Here is a 26,070-nt window from a genome sequence, read left to right as displayed (position 1 = left end):
ATTGTATGATCTTGGCGTCAGGTACCTTCCCTGATGTCTTTTGTGAAAAGCTGCGCCTTTTCATCTGCCCTGCCAAACCTACTCAACTAAATCCAGTGTGGTCACAACCAATCGAAACAGCCACAGCCAATTAGTAGAGATTAAAACGCATTTTACACTTAACATGTTTTATAAAATATGCATAGTTTAAGTTGTCAATTCCATACAATATCTTTCAAATAAATTACGTAAACTCCAAAAAAATCGGTTTAAAGTGCAAGTGTAAAATGCGTTTAAGCAGGAAACGAACTTACAAACATATAATAAAACCACCGTTACAACAACAACAGGTCCCATATAATTGGGCCAATATGAATCGGCGTGCACTCACTGATATGAGAGAAGCCTTCCTCCCTGTCGCTTCGGGGATGTTGTGGTAACATATGTAATAGAGGACCAAGGTTCTACAACAAGCTAAACCTGACCGCTTTCAGTAGCCTTTCAATCACTAATAATTCAAATCAATTCCATGTTGCATCTAATTTGAAAACAAATTGAACTCAATCAAGACAATTAACAAAATCAAACGAAGCTTAAACCTTATAAATGTAAGTATGTTTATGTGTCAGTATGTATATTTATATGTATTAGTATAATTAATGCCTTCTAATCTATATCTTATAATCTTGATATTTTCTTTTTCGTTTCTATTTTCTTCTCTCCTAACTTTCTGTCCAATATTAATGTAAATTATATTTGCAATTCATGAGTATGTTTTTCTTATTGTATCTGTGTATGTATGGCTCAGTGAGTATATGAAGAGTTTTCTAAGAAAGAATTCATTCTCCTTAACCTCCTCTTCTTTCAATACTTATTTTAAATAAATGACTGTATGTATGTGTAGATATGTGTTCTTAGTATATAATTCTATGTCCTTCATATTATTTTTTATATGTATACAATTATACATTTGTTTGTTGTTTTTTAGTTGTTTTTCTTTTGTATAGTTATTTGAGTGTGTCTGTGTGTATAGAGTGTGTGTGGTTTTCTTATTCTAAAGCCGCTTTGCATCATCTTAGGGCTAAGCCTCTACTTAGCCATCTTAAGATGGTTGCTGTCAAAGGTGAGTCAAGGTGCAGCATGTGTGTCGTTAGCACAAGTGCTGGTGTTATGTGAAGCCATGATATGCTTTGTCTCCTCGTTGTTGTTGCTGTTCTTCGAGCTGAATTGCGAGATTCCTCTAATCCTGCAAGAAGGAAAAAAGAAATAGAAAGGAATAAAAAATAAGTAAGTAATTATGATATAACAAATGTAATTGAATTATTTCTTTGATAGGATGATAAGCAGAAAAAACAAGAGGAAATGGAATAACTTAAAGGCTAAAGTGCCGGTAGTTTAATGTCAGGATCATGAGTCGGTAATGCAAAAGTCCGTTATTGTCGTGTTTTATCCTGCGTTTACACATGACAGGACAGTTGAGTTCATCAGCCCAATCATGAATATTTTTGCTGAATTCAACTCTCGCGGAATAGATTTTTCTCGAGAGAACATTCCTCCAATCATGAATAATTGGAGAGAAATAATCATTGAATTTGGCAGCACTGCCTTTTTCATACCTTGTGTGCCCTAATTGCTGTGAAAACAAAGAGAAAATTTTAAGCGTTTGTGTTTTTAGACAAAATAAACAAATTTATGTGGGATGAAACTTAAAAATTTTATATGAAATTGATATTTCTGAGACTTTTTAAGCACTTCTTAAAAAATATTTTTTTCTTTAAACTTTCAAAATACTTTTTTTCTTCCAACTTTCATCTACCAACGTGTCTCATCTTCGTCGCCAGATTCATTGTCGTCATCGGAATACGAGACAACCCCGCAGTCTCTCGAACAAAAAATGAACATCTAAAGGCCAGAACAGAATCAATCGTCGCTTGCTTCCCCAAATGTCAAATTATAAAGGAATGCCAGAGCCTCTTTGCAAATCCGCCTGCGTTTTCCCTTTAGAAGGCTCTGGCATTCCTTTATAATTTGACATTTAGGAAGCAAGCAACGATTGATTCTGTTCTGGCCTTAACACCACATGTTGTTGCTCAGCGCTCCGAAAATGCAGCGTTCCTGTAACTCAATTGCAACGGTCTCCATAACAAAGTCAGTGAAATTGTAGACTTTATGAGTCGAATGAACAGCATGGTCGCCGCTGTCCAGGAAGCAAAGTTTACTGTACCTTGCAACGTTGTAATTGTCAAAACGTCTTGCAAAAGGGTCGTAGATGAAGTCCGATAAATTCTCGACATTGAATCGACTCTGGAGTGCAATAACCGTCTGGTGCTAGGGGTCTGCATCGCTCATCAAGAGCTTTTGCAATCTGCCTTTGGCAACGACCAGAGAGGTATAGATATGCCGTGATTGACATTGTTACCTACTTTCCGTTCTAACGCCAAGGTGCTCTCACAACGCTGAGCTGATTACGAGCGCCCCTCGAACCGTAGTGAGTTGTTCAAGAGTTTTGTTCTGTACGCCACCATGGTTGGGTAAGGAAGTAATCTAAAATTCCTCTCTTTCTACTCAGACAGCCGGTTGCAATGCAACTCCACATTCATGCCGGAGATTCCTGCCCTTGGCAATGAGCAACACTGAGCTGATAACGAGCGACCAAACAACGTTCCTCGCACCGTAGTGAGTTACCAAATGTGTTTAATACCCCGGTTACACTTAATCGGATTAACCCAGTGGTTTTGGATTTCAAATGTCAATTCCATAGCGCAAACGTCAAATAAATCCTCTCGAAGTGGGTTAACCCGGCAAAAAACTCTAGTGTAACCAGCGTGTAAGATTCCTGTTCAACACGTTGGTTTGGTGCGGAACTCCATCTAAAATTCCTGTCTTTCCATGGCTCACACAGTCGTTTTTAAGTAGGGTACACACGATCAGCTTTGACTGTCAGTTTGCAATCGGTTGCTTGCCAGTGTGGCCATTCATTTTTGTCAGTCATCAGGCAACCACAAAATATTTTGTGGTTGCTGGACGGTTTGACATTTATTGATATTTCCGAAAAATCGACAGTCAAAACTGATCGTGTGTACCCCGCTTTAATGTGACTCTACATTCAAGCCGTACCAAAGGGGGACAGATATGCCGTTCCGGTCTAACCTCACGGTGTTCTCACAACACTGAGCTGATAACGAACGACCAACCAACGCTCCTCGCAACGTAGGGAGGTACCAATTGTGTTAAAGTGTTTGGTCCTGTTCAACACTTTGGTTTTCGAAAATTCCTCTCTTTCTATGGCTCAGACAGTCGATCCACATTCAAGCCGGAGTCTCTGCCCTTGGCAATGACCAAAGGGGGACAGATATGCCGTTCTGGTCTAACCTCACGGAGTTGTCACAACACTGAGCTGCGACCATCCAACGCCTCCTGCACTGTGGTGAGGTACCAAATGTGTTCAAGAGTTTGCTCCTGTTCACCATACCATGGTTTGGTGCGGAATCCATCTAAAATTCCTGTCTTTCTATGGCTCAGAGAGCCGGTTTCAATGCAACTCCACATTCAAGCTGGAGTCTCTACCCGCGATTTGGGTACAACCACAATCACCACGATACTCCTACAAGGGGGGCAACACCAACTACAGGACCAGGTCAGAAGACCCAGAGGCAACTTGTACCCGTGGTGCCAGAACTAGGTCTCCACTACTACTAGAAGAAGACTACTACCAGTTGGTTCCCAAGCGGAGCCGGAGCACTGGATAGACAAATTAGTGCTCCACATTTTGTACGGTGAACGAAAACGCTCCTACGAGGATAAGAGGGGATTGCCACCGCTTGCCAGAAATTACCATTGCTGCACCCGGCCAGATAAATGACGTGTCCTGTCAACCCGTCATTTTCCCATTAAAAAATTATAAATCCATAAATGTAATCTTGGAAAATACTTACGATACTTACCGCCAATGAAATTTAGTTGATCGTCGTTTATGGTTGCTATGCCGGGATGTAATTTGATTTCTGAAAAAATAGAAAATTGAATCAATCTTCAAAATTTCAAAGGAAATATCTTCCCTCAACTCACCATATAAACGCAGCGTACCCTCAGCACGCCCCAGTGAATTCGTGCTGACACAGTGATAGGTACCAACATCGGAGGGTGAAAACGAACGCACGGTAAGTAACATAATGCCACGATAGCCATCGCGTTTTTCCGTTATGGAATATTTGGGTCTAATGAAAGAAAAATAATTTTAGATTTTTCTGAAATTGCCGTTGGATGGGACGGAACTTACCCATCCAATAACATTTCTGGTCCAGGTTGTCCTATTTCAAATGCACTGTTACTTGATGTCCTTGCGCCTTTCAGCCAATACGAAACGGGTGATGGTGAGGCCTCAACTTGACATTCCAATTGGACATCAGAGCCAAGAGGGGTGCCCAACAGCTGGCTTGGTGCACGGACCATGGGAGCAACTAGAAATTATTAAAAAGAGAGTTAGTAGAGAAAAACTGGCAGAAAGAAACAGTTTTTTATTGTGAATGAAACACAACTCTGTGTAGAAAGTAATAAATTTCATTTACACCAAACGGCTTTTGATAAAACGTGCCATTTAAGTTTAATGTCACTACTTGCCAAATAAATTGGGGAGTATGCCTTCATACGATTCCTAATGTTGGGTTGACAGAGAAATCCCAGAGGAATCACTGATTCAGTCTGCAGAAGTTATGTGAATCAAAGTACAAAGTGTAAATAATGTAATAAAGGAGGTAAATGGAATATTCTCGCCAAGTTGATGGTGCCCCCGGCAAGGAAATTTATATTTGGAGGGTTCAATGTTTGGAACTAAATCCCAATGACTCTGAAATTTATAATAATACCATGAAAGAAATAGGGCTAAAGAGAAACTGAGTTACAAAGGCAGACGAAGAAGCGTCAGCGGCAGTCCCATGTTGAATCTATGAGGAACATTAGTCCAGGTCCACAATAGACTGATTTCAATGAAATAATTTCATGAAATTAGGCGTTCTTAGATCGAGTTCCATGCTAAAGTAATTTTGTGAAATTGCAGTAGTGGCTAATTCGATCTAAGAATGACTTGCTTCATAAAATTATTGCATTAAGTCTGTTCGATAGCTTTGTAAGTAAAAAGAACTTGCAAGTTCTTGCAACTACTTCTCATATCTCGTTTACTGAACAAGTTTGTTATCGAACAGCATTTTGTAAAAGTTTGTGCAAATTTTTACAAACTTTTGGGTTATCGAACAGACCCATTGAAATCAGTCCAGTGTGGATCGGGACTTATTTAATTCATGGAAATATTATTTCAATATGGTTTCTCTCACAGTTTATACAGTTGGCCATTCAGAGTTCTGTTAACAACATTTGACAGCAAACATAATAGATTGTTCATTATTGTGATTTGATTTCCTTTGTATTTTAGTCTTATGTCAGACTATAAAAATTTTCATTAACATGAAAATGAGTTTATAGGTAAGAGGTGTGAAGGGGGTGAAACTCTGTACACAAGGTTCTGAAATCTGAAATTATTCTTTGTGTTTACATTCGTAACTCTCAAACCAATGCAAAGCAATGAAAATATCAAAATTTTCATATGATTTCATATATGTGTGTAGACGTCCATGAAAATTTTGAAGAAAATGGCAAAACGTTTTCAATGAATTTTTTCATAGTCTGGCATAAGACTTATGTATTTGACAGCAAACTTAATAGTCAGGGCTAACTAGTTTGGGTTGAATGGCCAACTGTATAAACTGTGGTTTCTCTAAATGTTTACCAAGTTGAATACGCATGAGATTTTTCGTGCTTAACCGATTGCCGATAAGTCTAAAATAATTTCTATAACGAGACGGCCGATTGTTCTCACATTTAAAAAGATTTTCTGAGCGCGACCGATAGGTATCATAAGTAACGAGGTCTCACGTTTTAATGAATTTTTATTTAGATAGTTTGGATAGCAAGAGGGTCGAAAGGTTTCGCGTCAGGGGATTTTCTGTGTAACCGGGGGCCGGAAAGGTCTAGAGATAAGTTCAAAGAACGACAGGGCCGATTGGTCTCACGTGAAAGAAGTTCACGTGCTTAACCGATGGTCGATAGTTCTGAAATAGTTTGAAGTAACAAGAGGGCCGATTGGTCTCTCGTTTAAAATGACTTATCTTGTTTTACCGATAGGTTAGTTAGAGGACGAGAGGGCTGAGAGGTCCCTCGTAAGAGATTTTAGCTGTAGTTAAACTAGGGCCGGGAGCTCTCAAGCAGGCCCAGGCGCCCTTAGGTCTCCAACAAAACTAGATAACGAAAGGACCGGGATGTCTCCTGGGATCCTATCTGGTTGTGTGAGATGGAACATTTTATCAGAAAATTCATATGTACATTAGGCTATTTTCCTTGCGGAAATTGTCAGTTTGATGGAAGGAGAGGTGAGGCATATGGTAAACCTTTGCATCTCAACTCCCTCTCTCGCCGACAAACTGAAAATTGCCCCAAGGAAAATTGATTAATATAGATATCGACAAACGAAGCGGAGCATGAAACCCAGCTGGCGATGTTTTTTATCTACGGAGGTCTTTACCTCAACCTCTATACATAATACAAAAATATTTACTTACATTGCACACTTAGCGATACCCGCTTACTAACTGCAGGAGGTACATCATTCGATGCTATACATAAATAAGCACCCATTTGTCGTCTTTCCAGGCGTGCCAGTTTTAATGCCGGTCCCTGGTAAGATTCAACTGAAATATAGAAGAGACGAATTATTTTCATTTGTTTTTTAAAATATCAAGAAGAAGAGACGCATCAGTTTTAATACCTTGAGTGTTAAGGTAGAATTAGAAGTGACATAGCCATAACGCCATAACCGTAGAAAACCAAAACACAATTGATTTCTTATGGTTATGTCTATGGCATTATTTTATGCCGCTACTAAAGGTAGAATTAGACGTGACATAACCATAACGCCATAAGGCCATATCAATCAGCTGATTGAACCAAACCTATGGAAATCAATGTATTCGATTAGTAGTAACATAACATAATGCCATAGCCATGACCATATGAAACCAATTGGGTTTTGGTTTTCTATGGTTATGGCGTTATGGATATGTCATGTCTAATTCTACCTTAATAGAATACATTGATTTCCATAGGTTTGGTTCAATCAGCTGATTGATATGGCCTTATGGCGTTATGGTTATGTCACGTCTAATTCTACCTTTAACGACCACATAAACAATTTATACATGTGATTGGCAACACTTTTTCATTTTCGTGTGGTTTTTGCTTTAATACCCTAGACAGACGGCAGCGTTAATTTGCATTAATAACTGTATTTAATTTTGGCCTGACAGACGACAGTTTCTGCATTTACGAAACAGCTGATTGCTGTTTTGTTGTTGTTTGCTATGTATTTTTTGTTTTCCTTGTGTCTCGGAGCATGAATATGCTCTCTCCTCCATATGAATATGGGCTCTCTTCTAAGGCATTGCCATATTGAAATACCTAAATACCTTTTAAATGCAGCTCGATTTTGTGCATTAAGAATGTGGATAATGCACGAATTAATTTGAATTAAGGCAGTTAATGCAAATTAACGCTGCCGTCTGTCTAGGGTATAAGCCGAAAATAGAAAAAAAAAAAACCGAAAACACTTCCAACGTTTGAGTAAAGTTTTGCATCATTTCTGATAAAAGAATGACCAAAAATTCTATCTGTTTTGCCCTAAAGGCCTGGGTACATAAGCTGCCTCGCCTGCTTGCATTGCTAGCTTCTGATAAAATAATAAAGAAGAAAAGGGCAACCTAGTTCGAAATTGGCTAGGCCTTAAAGGCCTCGACACATAAGAAGCATGGAATCCTTGCTGAAGTCATATCTGATAAAACACTAAAGACCAAGTTCGACCTAATAAAAAGATTCCAGAATCACATTTGAATTAGGTCGAAATTGGTCGTTAGTCATTTACCAGATATGACTTAAGCAAGAATGTCATGCTTCTTATGTGTCGAGGCCTTTAGTCAGTTCTGATTAAAGAATATAGAAAAGCCGAACCAAGTTCGAACTAGATTGCCCTTTTGCCTTTTAGTCCAAAGATGTAAATATACTAAGATGGGAAAAGTCAATTGTTAACATTTGTCAATAGATGGAGTTAAGCTCTGTTGTTACGATATCATAACAACATTCTGTTAAGTAGTTAACGAATTCAGGCGTTTTTAACCGCTTAGTTAATATTCAATGAACTGGAAACTGCTATGGAATACGATCAGAAGTCCAACTTATTGCTTTCCTACAATTCGTATAAGCCGAAATGCGATTTATTGGAGTTTTTAACATTAACATACGACTGTTGTTGATAAAATGTTTATATACTTTGTTTCATAAACATATTTGCATTATGCACCTTTTCCAGTCTTTACAATTCTATGTCTTTGTTTAGTCCTTTTCCAGAAATAACTTATGGGTACTTTACACGATATGTTATTTTACTTATGTGCTGTCACTTTGCATATACCTTCTTTATATAAAAAGTGACAACCCATATGTAAAAAACATATCGTGTAAAGTACCCATTAAGCAAAAAAAGCCAGCCGCTCAAGCATCTTAGGCCTAAAATACAATCAACATTTGAGTAAAGTTTTGCGTAATTTCTGGCAAAAGAACGAAAGATGAAGGGCAACAAAGATCGAATTTTTCTTTATTCTTTTATCAGAAATAACGCAAAATTTTACTGAAACGTTGATTGTGTCAAAGATTTAAATACATTAAGATTGGAAATCTCAATTGTTAACATTTGTCAATAGATGGAGTTAAGCTCTGTTGTTACGATATCATAACAACATTCTGTTAAGTAGTTAACCATTTCAAGCGATTTTAACCGCTAAGTTCATACTCAATGAACTGGAAACTGCTATGGAATACAATCCTGAGTTCAACTTTTTGCTTTCCTACAATTTGTATAAGCCGAATTGCGCTTTAATGGGGTATTTATAATTAACATATCCCTGTTGTTGGTAAAATGTTTATATACTTTGTTTCATAAACATTTGTGCATTATGCATCTTTTCCAGTCTTTACAGTTCTACATATGTCTTTGATTGTGTTTTCGGCTTTAAACGTTTTGATGTTGGTTCAGGTTTTGCGTTGCTACCCAAAAATTTCAATTACACAACAATAGGGGTGTCTTTTTACTTACTAAATGTTGCTGAAACATTTTTTTCAACAACTTTTCCTTTATACAACTGTCAAAATCTGCAACATTAGTAATAATTATTACTAATTATCATTTAAAAAAATTTAAACAAAACGTTTATAGCCGAAAACACATACAACGTTTGAGTAAGTCCGTTTACATATAAATTCACTGGGTTTCAAATGTCAAATAAGAAGGTTATCCCGGCAAAGAGCTGTAATGTGAATGGTGTTTAAATTTTGGCATCATTTCTGGTAAAAGAATAAAAGACCAAGGGTAACATAGTTGGAATTTTTCTTTATTCTTCTATCAGAGATGACGCAAAACTTTTCTCAAACGTTGATTGTGTTTTCGGCTTTAAACGTATATTATGTTTTCAGCTTTAACATGGCGCCCAATAGTTATTTTCTACTTCAAACAAAAATTTACTACACAAAACTCACCTCTCATTAATTCACGACTTCCTGGTTTACGCAAAAGAATCATTTCGCCATCTTCACGACGCCAGGTAACACGTGGTGTAGGATTACCCGTTGCCTTGCATACCAATGTGGCATCTTCACCTTCCTGTACGGCCAAATCAGATGAAGATTCTTCATTGATAATATCTGGAGGAACTGCGGAGGGAGAGTATTATTTTTATTAAATTTCCTTACATTTGAAGGATTCCTAAATAAAAACTTACCTTGAACATCGATACATCCAACCTGTTTCTTCATGGGACTGGTATTGATTTGACACATATAACAACCGCGATCACTTTCCCGCAGCTTACTTATTTTAAGCTTCCAAGTGTGCATATCTTCGTGCATTACGCTTATGCGGGCATTATGTGTCACTACACGGCCCTGTAGCGCGAGCACAGTTTGATCTGATGCTCGAAGCCAACCGACCTGGAATTGTGGCGGGAAAAAGAAGAATTACATTTTAGAAAACTATAGAATTGGTGCCTTAGTTGCGCCAATTTGCGGGAAGTCACCGCTCATCGGGCCGTTGCTGGGTCTAGCTGCAACGTGCTGTCGCTGCCGAAATTGTTGAACTACCCAACTTTTCTTACCTTATTTTTCCCCAAATTCCTAACAGAGCAGGCCAGTATTGCCTCACGGCCAGCTGGAAATGTAACGTTGTTGATGGTGCCAATAAATTCTGGATCTGGATCTAGTTGCATAATTTGTTCTATTAAGAAGAAATGGAAATAAAATAATATTGAACACTTGTCCGAAGCATAACCTCTCTCTTACCATTTAACATTTGTGTTTGTGAAGGTATTGGGCAGTGGGTTGTCACTATCAGGGTTGCTAATACAAGGGAATAGAATTTTGCCATTTTCGGAGTTTTTATTTATAGATTATGATGAAGATTTCTTTTGTTGTTGTTGCTGATAATCACAGATTTTTTATTGTGCAGATTTGTAGAAATTTAAGAGTGCAAAATTTGGAGGGTTGTGTGTTGTTGGCGTTTTTGGCATTCATGGAGTTTTGTAAACGATCTGAAAATAGACAAGAAACGAGATTTTTATTTAGAAATAACATTTTAAACGGGAATATTTTTTTCATACATAAAAAAACATTTTTTTTTTTAATTTTTGTAATTAGAGATACATTTTTATTACTAAATAGATATTCTTTAAGGGTGCCACCGTGGTGCAATGGTACGTACACCCGCCTTGCACGCTAAAGGTCATGGTTCGATTCCCAGGCCAGGCAACATCAAATTTTCAATTGTGGCAAAATACCCCTCTGTGATGTTGGCGACATTTCCTGAGTATTTCAACCTTGTAAAACTTCTCTACAAGTGGTGTACTAGGAAACGCCGTTCGGACTCATATCATTGAGCTAATATGAATCGGGGTGCACTCATTGATATGAGAGAAGTCTCCCTTGTCCCATCTGGGATGTTTGTGGAACAATTAATAGATATTCTTTAAACAATATCCAAAAAATTCTGTTTAAGAAATTTTCTAAAAAATATTTTTAATGTTTGTTTTGTTTTTTGTTGATGTTCAATCTCATTTTCGATTGTTTGAGTGGAGTATTCCCCCATTGGCTCAACTTCATTTTTTTTTTTTTTTTAACATTACTCTCTGTAATAGAGGGTAAAAAATGAAGTTGAGCCAATGGGGGAATACTCCACTCAAACAATCGAAAATATTTTTAAAAAGATTTTTTTTTAACAAACTTCCTAAAAAATATTAGTAAAATTTAAATATTATATTCTTAAAAAATATTATTGAAAAGTATTTTTTCAAAAATGTTCTTAAAAATTTTTTGTGAAATGTTCACGAAAAAATATTCTTGAAAAATATTTAAAAAAAATATTCTTTAAAAAATTGTAAAAAATGTTTCTTAACAAATATTGCGCAAAATATTTTTTAAAAATCCTTAAAAGATATTCCTAAAATATTTTTAAAAATCTTTGATGTCCTTAAAATAATCTTGAAATAATATAAAAAAATATTCATAAAATTATAAAAAATATCTTTAATAAAGATTTTTAAGAAAATAATCTTAAAATATATTTCTTAAATTTGTTTAAGAAATTTTCATAAAAAATCTTAAAATATTCCTAAAAAATATTTGTAAGTAAATATTCTAAAAAGAATTCTTAAAGAAATTATTTTAAGAAATATTCCTAAAAACTATTTTTAAAAAAATAATTATGGAAAATGTTTTTCTTAAACAAATGTCTTAAAAAGTATTGTTAAAAATAAACTTAAAAATAATTTAAATGGCATTCATTCTTGAAAAATTATCTTAAAATCTTCTAAAAATACCCTTAAAAAGAATTCTTCAGAAAATAATCTTAAAATATATTTCTTAAATTTGTTTAAGAAATTTTCATAAAAAATCTTAAAATATTCCTAAAAAATATTTGTAAGTAAATATTCTAACAAATAATTCTTAAAAAAATATTTTATGAAATATTCCTAAAAACTATTTTTAAAAAAATAATTCTGGAAAATGTTTTTCTTAAAAAAATGTCTTAAAAAGTATTGTTAAAAATAAACTTAAAAATAATTTAAAAGAAATTCATTCTTGAAAAATTATCTTAAAATCTTCTAAAAAATACCTTTAAAAAGGATTCTTAAGAAAATAATCTTAAAATATATTTAAGAAGAAATTTTTAAGAAATTTTCATAAAAAATCGTAAAATATATTTAAAAAATATTTGTAAGTAAATATTCTAAAAAAAGAATTTTTAAAAAACTTATTTTAAGAAATATTCCTAAAAACTCTTTTTAAAAAAAATATTCTTAAAAAAGTAATTCTGGAAAATGTTTTACTTAAACAAATGTCTTAAAAAGTATTGTTGAAAATAAACTTAAAAATAATTTAAAAGATATTCATTCTTAAAAAATTATCTTAAAAATCTTCTAAAAAACCCCTTGGGGAACAATGCCAACCTTTCTCCACTAAAATTAGTTGCTTTAAAATATTAAAACACAAACAATGGGATTAAGCCAGACTGTTTTGAAAAAACATTCTTAAAAATATTTTTAAAATATATTCCTTAAATATACTTAAAAATCGTAAAAGATATCCTTAAAAAATAATCTTAAAATATTCTCCTACAAATTAAAATAAAAATATAGGATTCTTAAAAACATTCCTAAAAAAATTGTTTACAAAATATTCATAAAAATCTTAAAAAATAATAATATTTTTATTTATTATTGTCTTTTTAGGACGAAGGCCATTATTTATGAAAGTTTTTAATTAATTGGATTAATCGAGCTAACATGGCCTAAGGAGTTTTGTATTGAAAAATGAATTCTAGCGAAATACCACACACTCAACCATTACGCTACGATCGTTTCGCCTGGTGGTTTAAGCCAGGCTCATCAGGCGTATTTGAATGCTAATGGCTAGAAGACAAAGGCTGATTTTGATAACTTCTATTTATACAAACATTTTTACAATTTTGTAATTATGAAGTATTTATTGAAGTCTTTTTTCTTTATCAAGTCACCCTAGTGTCTTGTCTAGGAATCATTTTATCAATACATACACATATACAATCGAAGGGGGGTTTCCTTCATGAATTGTAATGCCTTCAGTTTTTGAAGTTTTTTTTTGGATATCATGTCGACTAGTTTGTTGATATGATACATTGGCATCATGTCGACTAGTTTGTTGATATGATACATTGGCAGTGGCTTAGAACGCTGAGATCTCGACAACATTGTCTGTTTGTTGGAGAGGACCCAGGTTCAAACCTCAGCCAGGGCAGCCGGGCTCTGCTGTGAAGATTTTTATTTATTATTGTCTTTTTAGGACGAAGGCCATTATTTATGAAAGAAAAAAGACTTCAATAAATACTTCATAATTACAAAATTGTAAAAATGTTTGTATAAATAGAAGTTATCAAAATCAGCCTTTGTCTTCTAGCCATTAGCATTCAAATACGCCTGATGAGCCTGGCTTAAACCACCAGGCGAAACGATCGTAGCGTAATGGTTGAGTGTGTGGTATTTCGCTAGAATTCATTTTTCAATACAAAACTCCTTAGGCCATGTTAGCTCGATTAATCCAATTAATTAAAAACTTTCATAAATAATGGCCTTCGTCCTAAAAAGACAATAATAAATAAAAATCTTCACAGCAGAGCCCGGCTGCCCTGGCTGAGGTTTGAACCTGGGTCCTCTCCAACAAACAGACAATGTTGTCGAGATCTCAGCGTTCTAAGCCACTGCCAATGTATCATATCAACAAACTAGTCGACATGATGCCAATGTATCATATCAACAAACTAGTCGACATGATATCCAAAAAAAACTTCAAAAACTGAAGGCATTACAATTCATGAAGGAAACCCCCCTTCGATTGTATATGTGTATGTATTGATAAAATGATTCCTAGACAAGACACTAGGGTGACTTGATAAAGAAAAAAGACTTCAATAAATACTTCATAATTACAAAATTGTAAAAATGTTTGTATAAATAGAAGTTATCAAAATCAGCCTTTGTCTTCTAGCCATTAGCATTCAAATACGCCTGATGAGCCTGGCTTAAACCACCAGGCGAAACGATCGTAGCGTAATGGTTGAGTGTGTGGTATTTCGCTAGAATTCATTTTTCAATACAAAACTCCTTAGGCCATGTTAGCTCGATTAATCCAATTAATTAAAAACTTTCATAAATAATGGCCTTCGTCCTAAAAAGACAATAATAAATAAAAATCTTCACAGCAGAGCCCGGCTGCCCTGGCTGAGGTTTGAACCTGGGTCCTCTCCAACAAACAGACAATGTTGTCGAGATCTCAGCGTTCTAAGCCACTGCCAATGTATCATATCAACAAACTAGTCGACATGATGCCAATGTATCATATCAACAAACTAGTCGACATGATATCCAAAAAAAACTTCAAAAACTGAAGGCATTACAATTCATGAAGGAAACCCCCCTTCGATTGTATATGTGTATGTATTGATAAAATGATTCCTAGACAAGACACTAGGGTGACTTGATAAAGAAAAAAGACTTCAATAAATACTTCATAATTACAAAATTGTAAAAATGTTTGTATAAATAGAAGTTATCAAAATCAGCCTTTGTCTTCTAGCCATTAGCATTCAAATACGCCTGATGAGCCTGGCTTAAACCACCAGGCGAAACGATCGTAGCGTAATGGTTGAGTGTGTGGTATTTCGCTAGAATTCATTTTTCAATACAAAACTCCTTAGGCCATGTTAGCTCGATTAATCCAATTAATTAAATAATAATATTTTATTCATAAAAAATGTTTCTTAATAAAGTTCTTAAGAAGAATGCTAAAACAAATATTCTTAAAACCCTCTCAAAAAAACATTCTTGACAAAATTATCTTAAATATATTCCGAAAAAATATTACAAATTTTGTAAAAAAGGTATTCATGAAAATTTTTCTTAAAAAGATTCTTGTTATAAAATAATCCTAAAAATTCTTAAAAGATATTCCTAAAAAATAATCTTTAAACATATTCATAAAAAATATTAAAAAAATCTTTAAAAATATTCATAAAAATTGTATATTCATGAAAAATAAAAAAAAAAAATAAAATTATTTTTAAAAAAATATTCGTATAAATTAAAAAAAAATATTTTTAAAAATTTTCATAAAAAAATCCTTAACAATCTTCTTCAAAATTTATTCCTAAAGAATATTCTTAAAAAGTGCCCTTAAAATTGTTCATGAAAATATTCTATAATAAATTCTATAATAAAAAATATTCCTTAAATATTCTAAAAAATCTTCTTCAAGAAATATTACTAAAAATATTCTGAAAAAGTATTTTTAAAAAAATATTCTTGAAAATATTTTTAAATTATGTGTTTTAAAATATATTCCTACAAAAAAAAAATAACTTAAAAAGTCTTAAAAATAATACAAGTATTCTAAAAAATATTTTTGGAAAAATAAACCCTTAAACATAGTCTTCAAAAAATAATTTTGAAAAAAAAGCTTAAACAATAATCTTAAAACATGTACTAATTAAAAAAAAAAAACATTCCAATATTAAAAAAAAAATATTTTAAAAAAGTATTAATGAAGATATTTTTAAAAAATCTTCTTCAAAAAATATTCTTAAAAATCATATTAAAATATATTTCCACAAAAAGTTTTTAAAAAGTCAAATATTCTTAAAAAGAATTCAACAATAAAGAATTAAACAGAATTCTTAAAAAATATTGATAAATAAACGTTCTTGGAAAAATAACTTTTAAAACATAAACAAAAACAATCTTAAAATATAATAAAAAAAAACATATTTTAAACAATAATCTTAGAAAATACAAAATAGTCTTATTCCTCAAAGTATATATTTATAAAATAATTGAAAATTGAAAAAATCAAAGAAATAAATAAAATAATATTTTTAAAAAATATTCGTATAAAGAAAGTTAAGTTAAGTTAAAGTTAATTAAAATATTCTTAAAAAATTTTAAATAGTATTCTTAAATATTCTTCGTCAAAAATATTCTAACAAAATAACATTAACATATATTCCTAACAAATATTTAAAAAGTCTTAAAAATATTCCTAAAAAGAATTCTAAAAAATATTCTTAAAAAATTCATAAAAATAGTCTTCTTTTCAAAAATAAATTTAAAAAAAAATCTTAACAAATAATTATAAAACATATTCCTATAAAATATTTTGTATATATATTTAGTCCTAAAATTTTAAGAATATTCGTAAAAATTTAAAAAAAAATATATATTAAAAAATAGTTTTAAAAAATATTTTTAGAAAACGTTTAAAAAATATTGTTAAAAACTTTTAGTAAAAAAATTTAGTGCTCTTAAAAAGTCTTATTATTAATATTAAAAATATTCCTACAAAAAATAATAAGTTTGAAAAAATAGACTTAAAATAATTCTAAAAAATATTATTGGAAAGAATAACCTTAAAACATGGTTAATTAAAAAAATTCTTAAAAACTAATTTTAAAACATATTCCTAAAATATATATGTTTCGAAAAATAATCATAAAAGTATAAGAAAATATTCTTAAAAAATTAAATAAATATAAATATAAAATATATTTTACGTTTATTTAGTTTACATTGTTTTAAAGGTTATTTTTCCAAGAATATTTTTTTAGAATACTTTTAAGTCTATCTTTTTTAAAATTTATTTTAATTTTTTTGTAGGAATATATTTTAATATGAATACTACGACTTTTTAAGAGCATTAATTTTTTTTACTAATAGTTTTTAACAATATTTTTAAAAGCTTTCTAAGAATATTTTTTAAAAATATTTTTTTTTAATTGTTTACGAATATTTTTAAAATTTTAAGACCATTTTTGAAATTATATATTTTATAGGAATATGTTTTATGATTATTTTTTAAGAATTTTTTAACTTTATTTTTGAAGAAGAATATTTTTTATGAATTTGTTTACGAATATTTTTTAGAATTCTTTCTAGGAATATTTTTTAAGACTTTTTAAATATTTGTTAGGAATATATTTTAATGTTATTTTGTTAGAATATTTTTGAAGAAAAATATTTAAGAATACTTTTTAACATTTTTTAAATACTTTCTTTATACGAATATTTTTTAAAAATATTTTTTTTTAATTTTTTATTTCTTTTATTTTTTCAATTTTCATTAATTTTTTAAATATATACTTTTAAGTAATAACACTATTTTGTATTTTATAAGATTATTGTGTAAGACATTTTTTCCAAGAATGTTTATTTTTAAAAATATATTCTTAAAAATTAGTATAAAATATTCTTCCAAAAAAAAAAAAAAAATATTCTTAAAGAGTATTCTTAAAAAAAATTCATGAAAATATTCTTTAAAAAGCTTCATCTAAAAATAATTTTTAAAAATAATACTAAAATATATACTAACAAAAAAATAAATAAATTAAAAAGTAATAAGAAATATCCTTACAAATAATTAAAAAAATATTCTGGAAAAATAACTTTTAAATAATTTAAAAAAATGTTTAAAAAATCATCTTAAAACATATTCCTAAATGTGAATATTTGAAAAATATTAAAAAATTTTTAAATAATCTTAAAAAATTAAAAAAATATATTAACAAAAAATTATCGAAGAAAATATTTTTAACAAATATTACACTGTACAACACAAAAAATAATTACAAGATAATTCGGCCAGATTATGAAAGAGGACCGAAAAAAAGAAGACACGTGTATCGGCGTTTTGAAAGTTTACGTCGCACAGTGATTCAGAATCGTTTTTTTCCTGGTCAAAATTCTGTAACTTTTGAACGGATAGAGATCTATTCATAATTCTTTTTTTGTTAGACAGATAACACAATCAGCTTTAAGACGAATTATATGCGGTAAAGTTCGGTCCGGTAGTTGCAGAGAAATTCAAGGTCAAAGTTAAACTTTTGAGTTTTTTAACTATTTTTCATCAAAATATGAGTGTTTTTGTGGTTTTTATATCTTCCTATGTATTAAAGATGGTCAAACACCAACAAATAAACAAAATAATTACCAAAAAAATTTAAAAAAAAAATTCGAAAAAATTTCGAAAAAAAATTTTTTTTCAAAAATTTTTAAAAAAAATAATTTACAAAAAAAAAAAAAAAAAAATAAATTTTTTCAAAAATTAAAAAAATTCTCCTTGGGTTTTAATAACACTTATATAACTCGTGTAAAGGCGCCGAAATTGCGTTTCGAAAAAGAGAGAATAAATAAAAACACGAACGTTTTAATTTTCAAATAATAAAAAGCAGAAGCTTTATTGAGTAAATAATAAATATAAAATTAACTAAAGGGAAAAGTGGCAAGGCGAACAGATTACCTGTGTTACGGATGGCGATCGAAAGCGAAGTGTTAATATTAATGCCTAAAGGTCGCGTAGGCGCAAAAACAACACTCGTTAGAAAACTCCTAGATGACAGATCAATGTTGTTATAAAAAAGGAGTAGGCAGTTTTCTAACGATTGAGTGAATCAAACACAATGAAAGTAAAGCGACAAACGAGCATTTCCAAACAATGCAAATTAAACTGAAATATATTAGTTCTTACTTAAACAACTCGTATAAAAACTCATATACTCAAAAAAGTTGTAATTTGTGTCAAAAAACTGTAATTCATAGGGAAACTGTATAGAAAAACACACATTTTTACCCATGTAATTTCAATAAATTGAAAAAAGTGTTAAACGGACGGAACGGGACGGGTACAAAAGTATATATGGGCTGAAAGAGGAGACTCTCGGGCTACTATCTGTGGAAACAGAACTTTGTTCCATGTTGTTCCACAAAAGTTCTAGTCCACTAAATTTGGAATTTCATAAAATTTAGTACCCGAGGAAAAATAAAATAGATCATGTTGTGTAAACGCTACGGTAATTTACTAAAACGATTTTTAAAGGCCACAATCCTACCTACCTTACAAAAAAAAAAAAAAAAAAAAAAAACAATGAACACAATAACTGTTATAGTTTCAGAGAAATAGCTTCGTCTTTCTCCAGAAATTTGCAAAAATTACGTATTTTCCAAAAATGGGGAAAATGCTCGTCTTTAGGGGCAAACCACGCCCACACCTTCCAATATTTTGCCCTAATTTTTTGGCTTCCTTAGTTTCAATATGTTTACTATCGAATCCCATATAGAAATTAAATATCTTTGACAAAACAAAATTTAGATTTTTGGCCAGGAAAATCGATTCCTGAACCATTGTGCGTCGGAAAGTAACCTAAATAGGAGTGGCAAGTTCCGCCCATTTCTACAGGTTTTGAAATATTCGACATCAGATTCCTTGGAATCCGTGCATTTTAGGTATAAAGTGTCTTTGGCAATATTACTGACAGCAATGCGGGGTATATTTTTATGGAAAAAAATTAACCCTAATGCGAGTCACTAAACGGGTCTTTTTGGTCCCTTTTTTCAAAAACGTTTAAAAACTCATTTAAAATGTGATCGTATCAAAATATTCTACAAAATTATTCGTCATAAAATTTTACTATAGCTCCCCGAATACACCAAAACTCTAAATCGTACCTAAACGCCAGGAATCTGCCAAAAGTAAAATCACGTTTTAGGCTTAATGTTGTACTTAATCTGAGTTTATTAAGTTAGTCCCACAAAACTTCATTCTAGATAGAAGACGTGGAAGACAAAAATATTCTCCATCAAATTTCAATATAAGTCGCCGAATAAATGAAATATGTATTTGCAATATATATCAAGAAAATAAATACATCAAACTTGCCAACAAAACACCCAAATATTTTTTGAATAAATTTGTTTTGTTCTTTTTTTCGAGTTGATGCATGAAAGCAACATGAAATTTAGTTTTAGACGAAAGGTGTTAAAAGAAGAAATATTCTATTCAAAATTTCACTATAAGTCCCAGAACAAACTAGATATCTATGTAAAATACTTTGCTAAGAAAATGACGTTACAAAATTAGATATTATAGGCAGAAATTATTTGTTAAACTTTTAGACTTTTAATTTCAAAACCTGTAGAAATGGGCGGAACTTGCCACGCCTATTTAGGTTACTTTCCGACGTAAACTTTCAAAACGCCGATACACGTGTCTTTTTTTTCGGTCCTCTCTCATAATCTGTGCGGGGTTTCACGTAATTTTGAAAAAAGTTCAATTTTGTTGTAAGTGTTATTAAAAAAAAATTTATATAATCCTTAATTTTTTTTTCAAACAATATTCCTACAAAATCTTCTTCACAAATAATCTTAACAAAAAATAATTAAAAAAGTAATCTTAAAACATATTCCTAAAAAATGTATATTAACAAATATTCTTAAAGTGTTAAAAAAAATCTTAAAAAATATTTTTAAGCAAATATTCTTGAAAAGTATTCGTAAAAAATATTTAAGAAACATACTTAGAAACTCTTAAAATATTTTTAAAAAAATCTTATTCAAAAAATATTTTTAAAAGGTATTCTTAAAAAATCTTCTTCAAAATATAGTCTTAAAAAATAATATTAAAATATATTCCTACAAAATTTTTTTAAAATGTCTTACAAAATATTCTTACGGAGAATTCTAAAAAAATATTCTTTTAAAATATTCCTAAAAAGTATTCTTAAGAAAGTATTCAGAGAAACTATTCTAAAGAAACAATATTACTTAAAATAACAATATTTTTTTTTTAATTTTTTTTACAATTATAGAAAGTTTTGAATCATATACGTTATTATATAAAGTATACGCACAGGTGGAGCAACCTTCTCAATAAACAATTGAACACGGGTGGGCACTTTAAAAAGCGATTCCAACATTTATTTAACAATAATTACATACTTCCAAAATTTATTCAACAATAATTACATACTTCTTTGCTGCATTTAAACTATTTCAATTTGAAAATTAAAATACGATATATTTTTTTATTTGTTCTCTCCCACATCAATGTTATGCTAATTTTTTCGTATTTTCAATAATTTTTTTCAATAATTTCTATTTGCATTCCAGGAAAAAATAACAAATTTTAGCTTTTAAATCTTTAAACAAATCCCCGTAATAAATATTAACAATAGCTTTAAAACATCAATCATACATATGTTATAACATTCTTTTTTTCAAAATTATTATCTGCAACAGACTGAAAGACAGACAAATCGTAAAGAAGATAAAAGAAACAAACAACAGAACAATTTCAAAAGGATTAGTATTTTTTCAACACACACACACCATTGCATTTGAATGTATAATTTGCATGATTTAAAAATTTGTTACATAAAAAAATCATAAATTTTGAAAAAAAAAGAAAAACTGAAAAATTCATACCGCCTCATTTACATACATACAAATCATAATTCAAAGCTTGCTGCTGCTGTTTCTTGCTTATTTATCGTTTGTGATAACTCAAGTGTAATATTTGTTGTTTTTGCTTTCTTCTTTTATGACTTTATCGGTTGGTATGTGTGCGCGCATGAGAATGGATATGTTTCCCCCAATGTGCTGCAGTGTAAAATGTCGATACCAAACCAAATAATAATTCACATGAAATCAGACAATAAATAATAACAACATCAACCATCATTGCCTTAAATAAAAATGACAAATTTTTATTTATACGAAAGAGTGTGTGTGTGGTCACGGATGGGCGAACCCGCAAGCTTAGGGTGTTAAGTGGCTACAATTTGCTTTACCAAAAAGGGAAAAATGCAAACAATATTTCATTAAGATGAGAGGGTGAGCATTTTAAATACAGGGCTTAGCTAAACGTGGTAGAGTAATGGCTGAGTGATAGCTAGAAAAATATTCTTAAAAATTAAAAAAAAAAAAAAATAATAAAAAAAATATTGTCAAATTTTTTTTTCCTTGTTGTGTATTTATTTCAGCTAAAGTCCATATTTTGTTGCTTCAATATTTGAAGAAACGAAATGTTTAACAGTGGGCAATGAAATTGATTACTACGAGCGGAGGCAGAGAAGACTATAGTTTCGGAAGCAGCCAAACTTCCTCATCAGTTCTCTTAACCGCTGACTCGGTGTCGATAAACAGGTCAATAAGAGTGACCAGAAAATTAAACAGAACGAGAAATTTTCTGTATCCTCCTAAAATTTCCAACAGTCGGGAAATTCAGTCTCCACAGTGAAACATCTGACAATGGTATGAGGCTGATAGACTTTGCAGCTGCAAAAAACATGGTAGTTAGCAGTACCAGATTTAATCATCTCGATATTCATAAGGGCACCTGGCTGTCTCCAGATCAAAGAACAAGTAATCAAATTGATCATGTTGTAATAGATGGAAGACATTCATCCAGCGTGTTGGATGTACGATCGTTCCGAGGCGCAAACATTGATTCGGACCACTACCTTGTTGCAGCAAAGGTACGTACCCGTCTAAACGTTGCAAATAAAGCACGAACAGACACAACGCGGAAGTTGGACATCGATAGGCTGCAAACACAACAGATAGCCACAGCATATTCCACTCAACTAGCCCAATTGCTTAACGCGAGCACTCCTTGTCCCGATAACATAACAGCACAATGGCAAAATATTTCCCACTCCATGCAAGCAGCCGCTAAATCCATACTTGGATTCCAGAGGCCTCCACAAAGGAATTCATGGTATGACCAGGAGTGTCGTGCTCCTACCGAAGATAAAAATGCGGCATATAGAGCTACTTTACAATCAGTAGCGCACGAGAGAGATATCGGGAGAAAAGGAGAGAAGAGAAACGTCTTTTCCGCAAGAAAAAGAGAGAAATGGAAAAGCGGGAGTGTGAAAAAATCGAGATGTACAGGAGCCAGAATGAAGTCCGAAAATTCTACCAAAGAGTAAAACATCAAACAGATGGCTTTGGTACAGGCACATCCTCCTGTAGAGACCAGCAAGGTAATCTGGTAACAGATACAGACAGCGTGCTCAGGATATGGAAGGAACATTTCTCCAATCTGCTGGTATCCAATAGTAGCGAAGACGATGATACCACAGATCCAATCCCAGAAGATGGTATAGAATCTATACCGCCCGGCCAAGATGAGGTAAAAACAGCAATCAACCGGCTGAAGAATAATAAGGCAGCAGGAGCCGATGGCTTACCAGCCGAGCTGTTTAAAACCGGAGGCGACGCGCTGATAAGGTGTATGCATCAGCTAGTTAGCACCATCTGGCAGGAAGAACGCGTACCCGACGATTGGAACCTGAGCATCCTAAGTCTTCTCCCTATTGCCTATAAGATAGTGTCAGGGATATTGTGCGAACGACTAAAGCCTATGGTCAACGAGATAATTGGACCATACCAATGCGGCTTTAGACCTGGCAAGTCCACCATTGACCAGATATTTACCCTGCGGCAAATCCTAGAGAAGACCCAAGAGATGCAGATCGACACATTTCACCTTTTTGTCGATTATAAAGCAGCATTCGACAGTCCCCTCCGATCAAAGGTATTCCACGCAATGTCTGAATTTGGTATCCCCGCAAAGCTCATCCGGCTTTGTAGGATGACTTTAACTGATACTAGGTCCTCAGTTAAAATTGGAAAGAACCTCTCCGAAGAATTTTGTACCAAAAGAGGTTTCAGACAAGGAGATAGCCTTTCGTGTGACCTATTCAACATTTTGCTGGAAAAGGTAATACGAGATGCAAATGTCAAAAGAAATGGCACAATTTACACCAATAGCCACATGTTACTTGCCTATGCTGATGACATAGACATCATGGGACGGTCAGTAAAGGAAGTAACTGATACCTTTAGGAAGGTCGAAGCAGAATCTGCGAAAGTGGGTCTGGCGGTAAACGGCGAAAAGACCAAATTGATGGTGTCGACGCGCAAAGCGTCCATAGAGCTCGGGCCAACTGTGGAAGTTGGTACCTACAATTTTGAGGTAGTTAAAGACTTCGTCTACCTCGGCACTGCCATAAACACAACAAACAACATCAGTTGTGAAATAAGAAGAAGAATTGTATTGGCCAACAGATGCTACTATGGTCTAAGTAAGCAATTTAAAAACAAAGCCACATCTCGTCAAACAAAAATAACACTATACAAAACGCTGATACTACCCGTGCTAATGTATGGCTCCGAAGCATGGGTACTTGCGCAAGCAGATAAGGCAGTGCTTGGTGTGTTTGAGAGGAAAATTCTTCGAAAGATCTACGGGCCGATTTGCGTTGACGGTGAATATCGACGTCGTATGAACCACGAGCTATATAAGCTATACAAAGACATGAATATAGTTGAACGTATCGAGATGCAACGATTGCGTTGGCTAGGCCATATCATGAGAATGAGCGATGATGAACCCGCTAAAAAGGCGTATGAATACATGCCACATGGCGGTGCACGCAGAATCGGTAGGCCTAAGCTTCGATGGAGCATACAAGTGGATGAAGAAATGGAAAGGCGCGGTATTCCAAAAAGTCAAGCGAAAAACAGAGAGAAATGGAGATCTTTTCTTAGTTCGGTCTATGGAACAAATGTTCTGTAATGGGCCAACTAAGTAAGTAAGGCTTAATCCCATTGTTGTTGTTTTAATATTTTAAAACAACTAATTTATTACTGGAGAAAGTTTGGCATTGTTCGCCAAAGGGGTATGGCAAGGAAGACTGGTTTCGATCCTTGCCACAGGATCTCATCATTTTTAAAAATATTAAAAAAAAATATTTAATAAAATATATTCTTTAACAAATATTCTTATAAAAATATTCTTCAAAAATATTCTTTAAATAATTGTTCTAAAAACGAATTCTTAAAAATATATTCCTATATTTTTTTGAACAAGTTTTTGAAAAATAATTTCGGTGGAGAATATCCACAAAAAAAAAAAAAAACAAGGGAACTGATGAGATCCTGTGTTGAGGATCAAAACTAGTTTTCCCTTGCCCCTTGGCCAACAATGCCAAACTTTCTCCGCTAATAAATTAGTTGTTTTAAAATATTAAAACAACAAAAATGGGATTTAGCCAGACCAAATCCAAATAAAACAATGCCACCAATGTTCTTAAAAATTATTTAAAAAAATATTCCCAAAATATACAATATTCTTATAAAATAAATATTTTTAAAATAAAATTCTTCAAAAATATTCTTAATTTTTTCTCTAAAAGACTATTCTTAAAAAATAGTCTGAAAAAATATTCATAAAATATATTTAAAAAAAATATTCTAAAAACTATTAAGTAAAATATATTCATACAAAATATTTTTAATAAAATATTTTTATAAAAATATTCTTCATATTATTTCTTTAAATAAGTTTTCTAAAAAAAAAAATTCTTAAAAATATATTAAAAAGTAATAAAAAAATATTCTTAAAATGTATTCTTAAAAAATCATTGTTAAAAAATATTTTTAAAAAATACTCTTAAAATATATTCTTAAACAATATTTAATAAAATATATTCTTTAAAAACATTCTTAAACAATATTTAAAAAAAAATCTAGAAAAGCCTATATTAAAAATAAAAAATATTATTAGAAAAAAAAATCCAAAAATGATTTGTAAAAAATGTTTAATTTAAAAAATTAAAAAATATTTTTAAAAAAAATATTTTGAAAAAATAATCTTAATTTATATTCTTAACATCACAATTCATAAAATATATTCTTTATAAAAAATTTTAAAAATAATATTTGTCAAAAAATGTTTCTGAAAACTATTCTGAAAATTTTTTTAAAAATATATTGTTACGAAATATGTTTAAAAATAATCAGGCGTTAAGAAGTGGTCATCCACAAAAAAAAAAAGGCCAACCCTCGCACTGAATTTTGCAAGCTGTCAGTGCGTTTTGTAAACATTACTCTCAAAGGTAATGATGAAGTTAAGCAAATGACGGAATACTCCAGACTTAAGCAATCATTCTTAAAAAATGTTTTCTAAAAATTATACTTAAAATAAAAATATTCTTAACATGGAATAAATACATAAATCTTAAAAAAATGCCAAAAATTATTTTTTAAAAATATTTAAAATATAATTTAAACAATTATTTCC

General features: G+C 31.6%; 1 protein-coding gene across 2 annotated transcripts in view; it reads right to left on the bottom strand.

The window, feature by feature from the left end:
* Positions 1–588: 588 nt before the first annotated feature.
* DIP-gamma (Dpr-interacting protein gamma) overlaps positions 589–26,070 on the bottom strand; it is a 501,352-nt gene continuing 475,870 nt past the window's right edge. Inside the window, exons 3-11 of one of the 2 annotated variants that reach the window (XM_073963613.1) lie at positions 10,411–10,658; positions 10,227–10,345; positions 9,855–10,062; positions 9,613–9,786; positions 6,591–6,719; positions 4,259–4,439; positions 4,048–4,196; positions 3,915–3,983; positions 589–1,225 (exon numbers count right to left, since the gene is read on the bottom strand). In XM_073963613.1, the coding sequence (XP_073819714.1) occupies positions 1,050–1,225; positions 3,915–3,983; positions 4,048–4,196; positions 4,259–4,439; positions 6,591–6,719; positions 9,613–9,786; positions 9,855–10,062; positions 10,227–10,345; positions 10,411–10,495 (1,290 nt within the window). In that variant the 5' untranslated portion in view covers positions 10,496–10,658 and the 3' untranslated portion in view covers positions 589–1,049. The remainder of the gene's footprint in view (positions 1,226–3,914; positions 3,984–4,047; positions 4,197–4,258; positions 4,440–6,590; positions 6,720–9,612; positions 9,787–9,854; positions 10,063–10,226; positions 10,346–10,410; positions 10,659–26,070) is intronic. The other variant, XM_073963615.1, reaches the window with a different exon arrangement.

This window comes from Musca autumnalis, unplaced genomic scaffold (genome assembly GCF_047663935.1).
Source record: "Musca autumnalis isolate F117 unplaced genomic scaffold, ASM4766393v1 scaffold_1, whole genome shotgun sequence".
Taxonomy (NCBI): Eukaryota; Metazoa; Arthropoda; class Insecta; order Diptera; family Muscidae; genus Musca; species Musca autumnalis.
The sequence above is the reverse complement of the archived record's forward strand: the minus strand, read 5'-3'. Positions and strand labels throughout refer to the sequence as shown.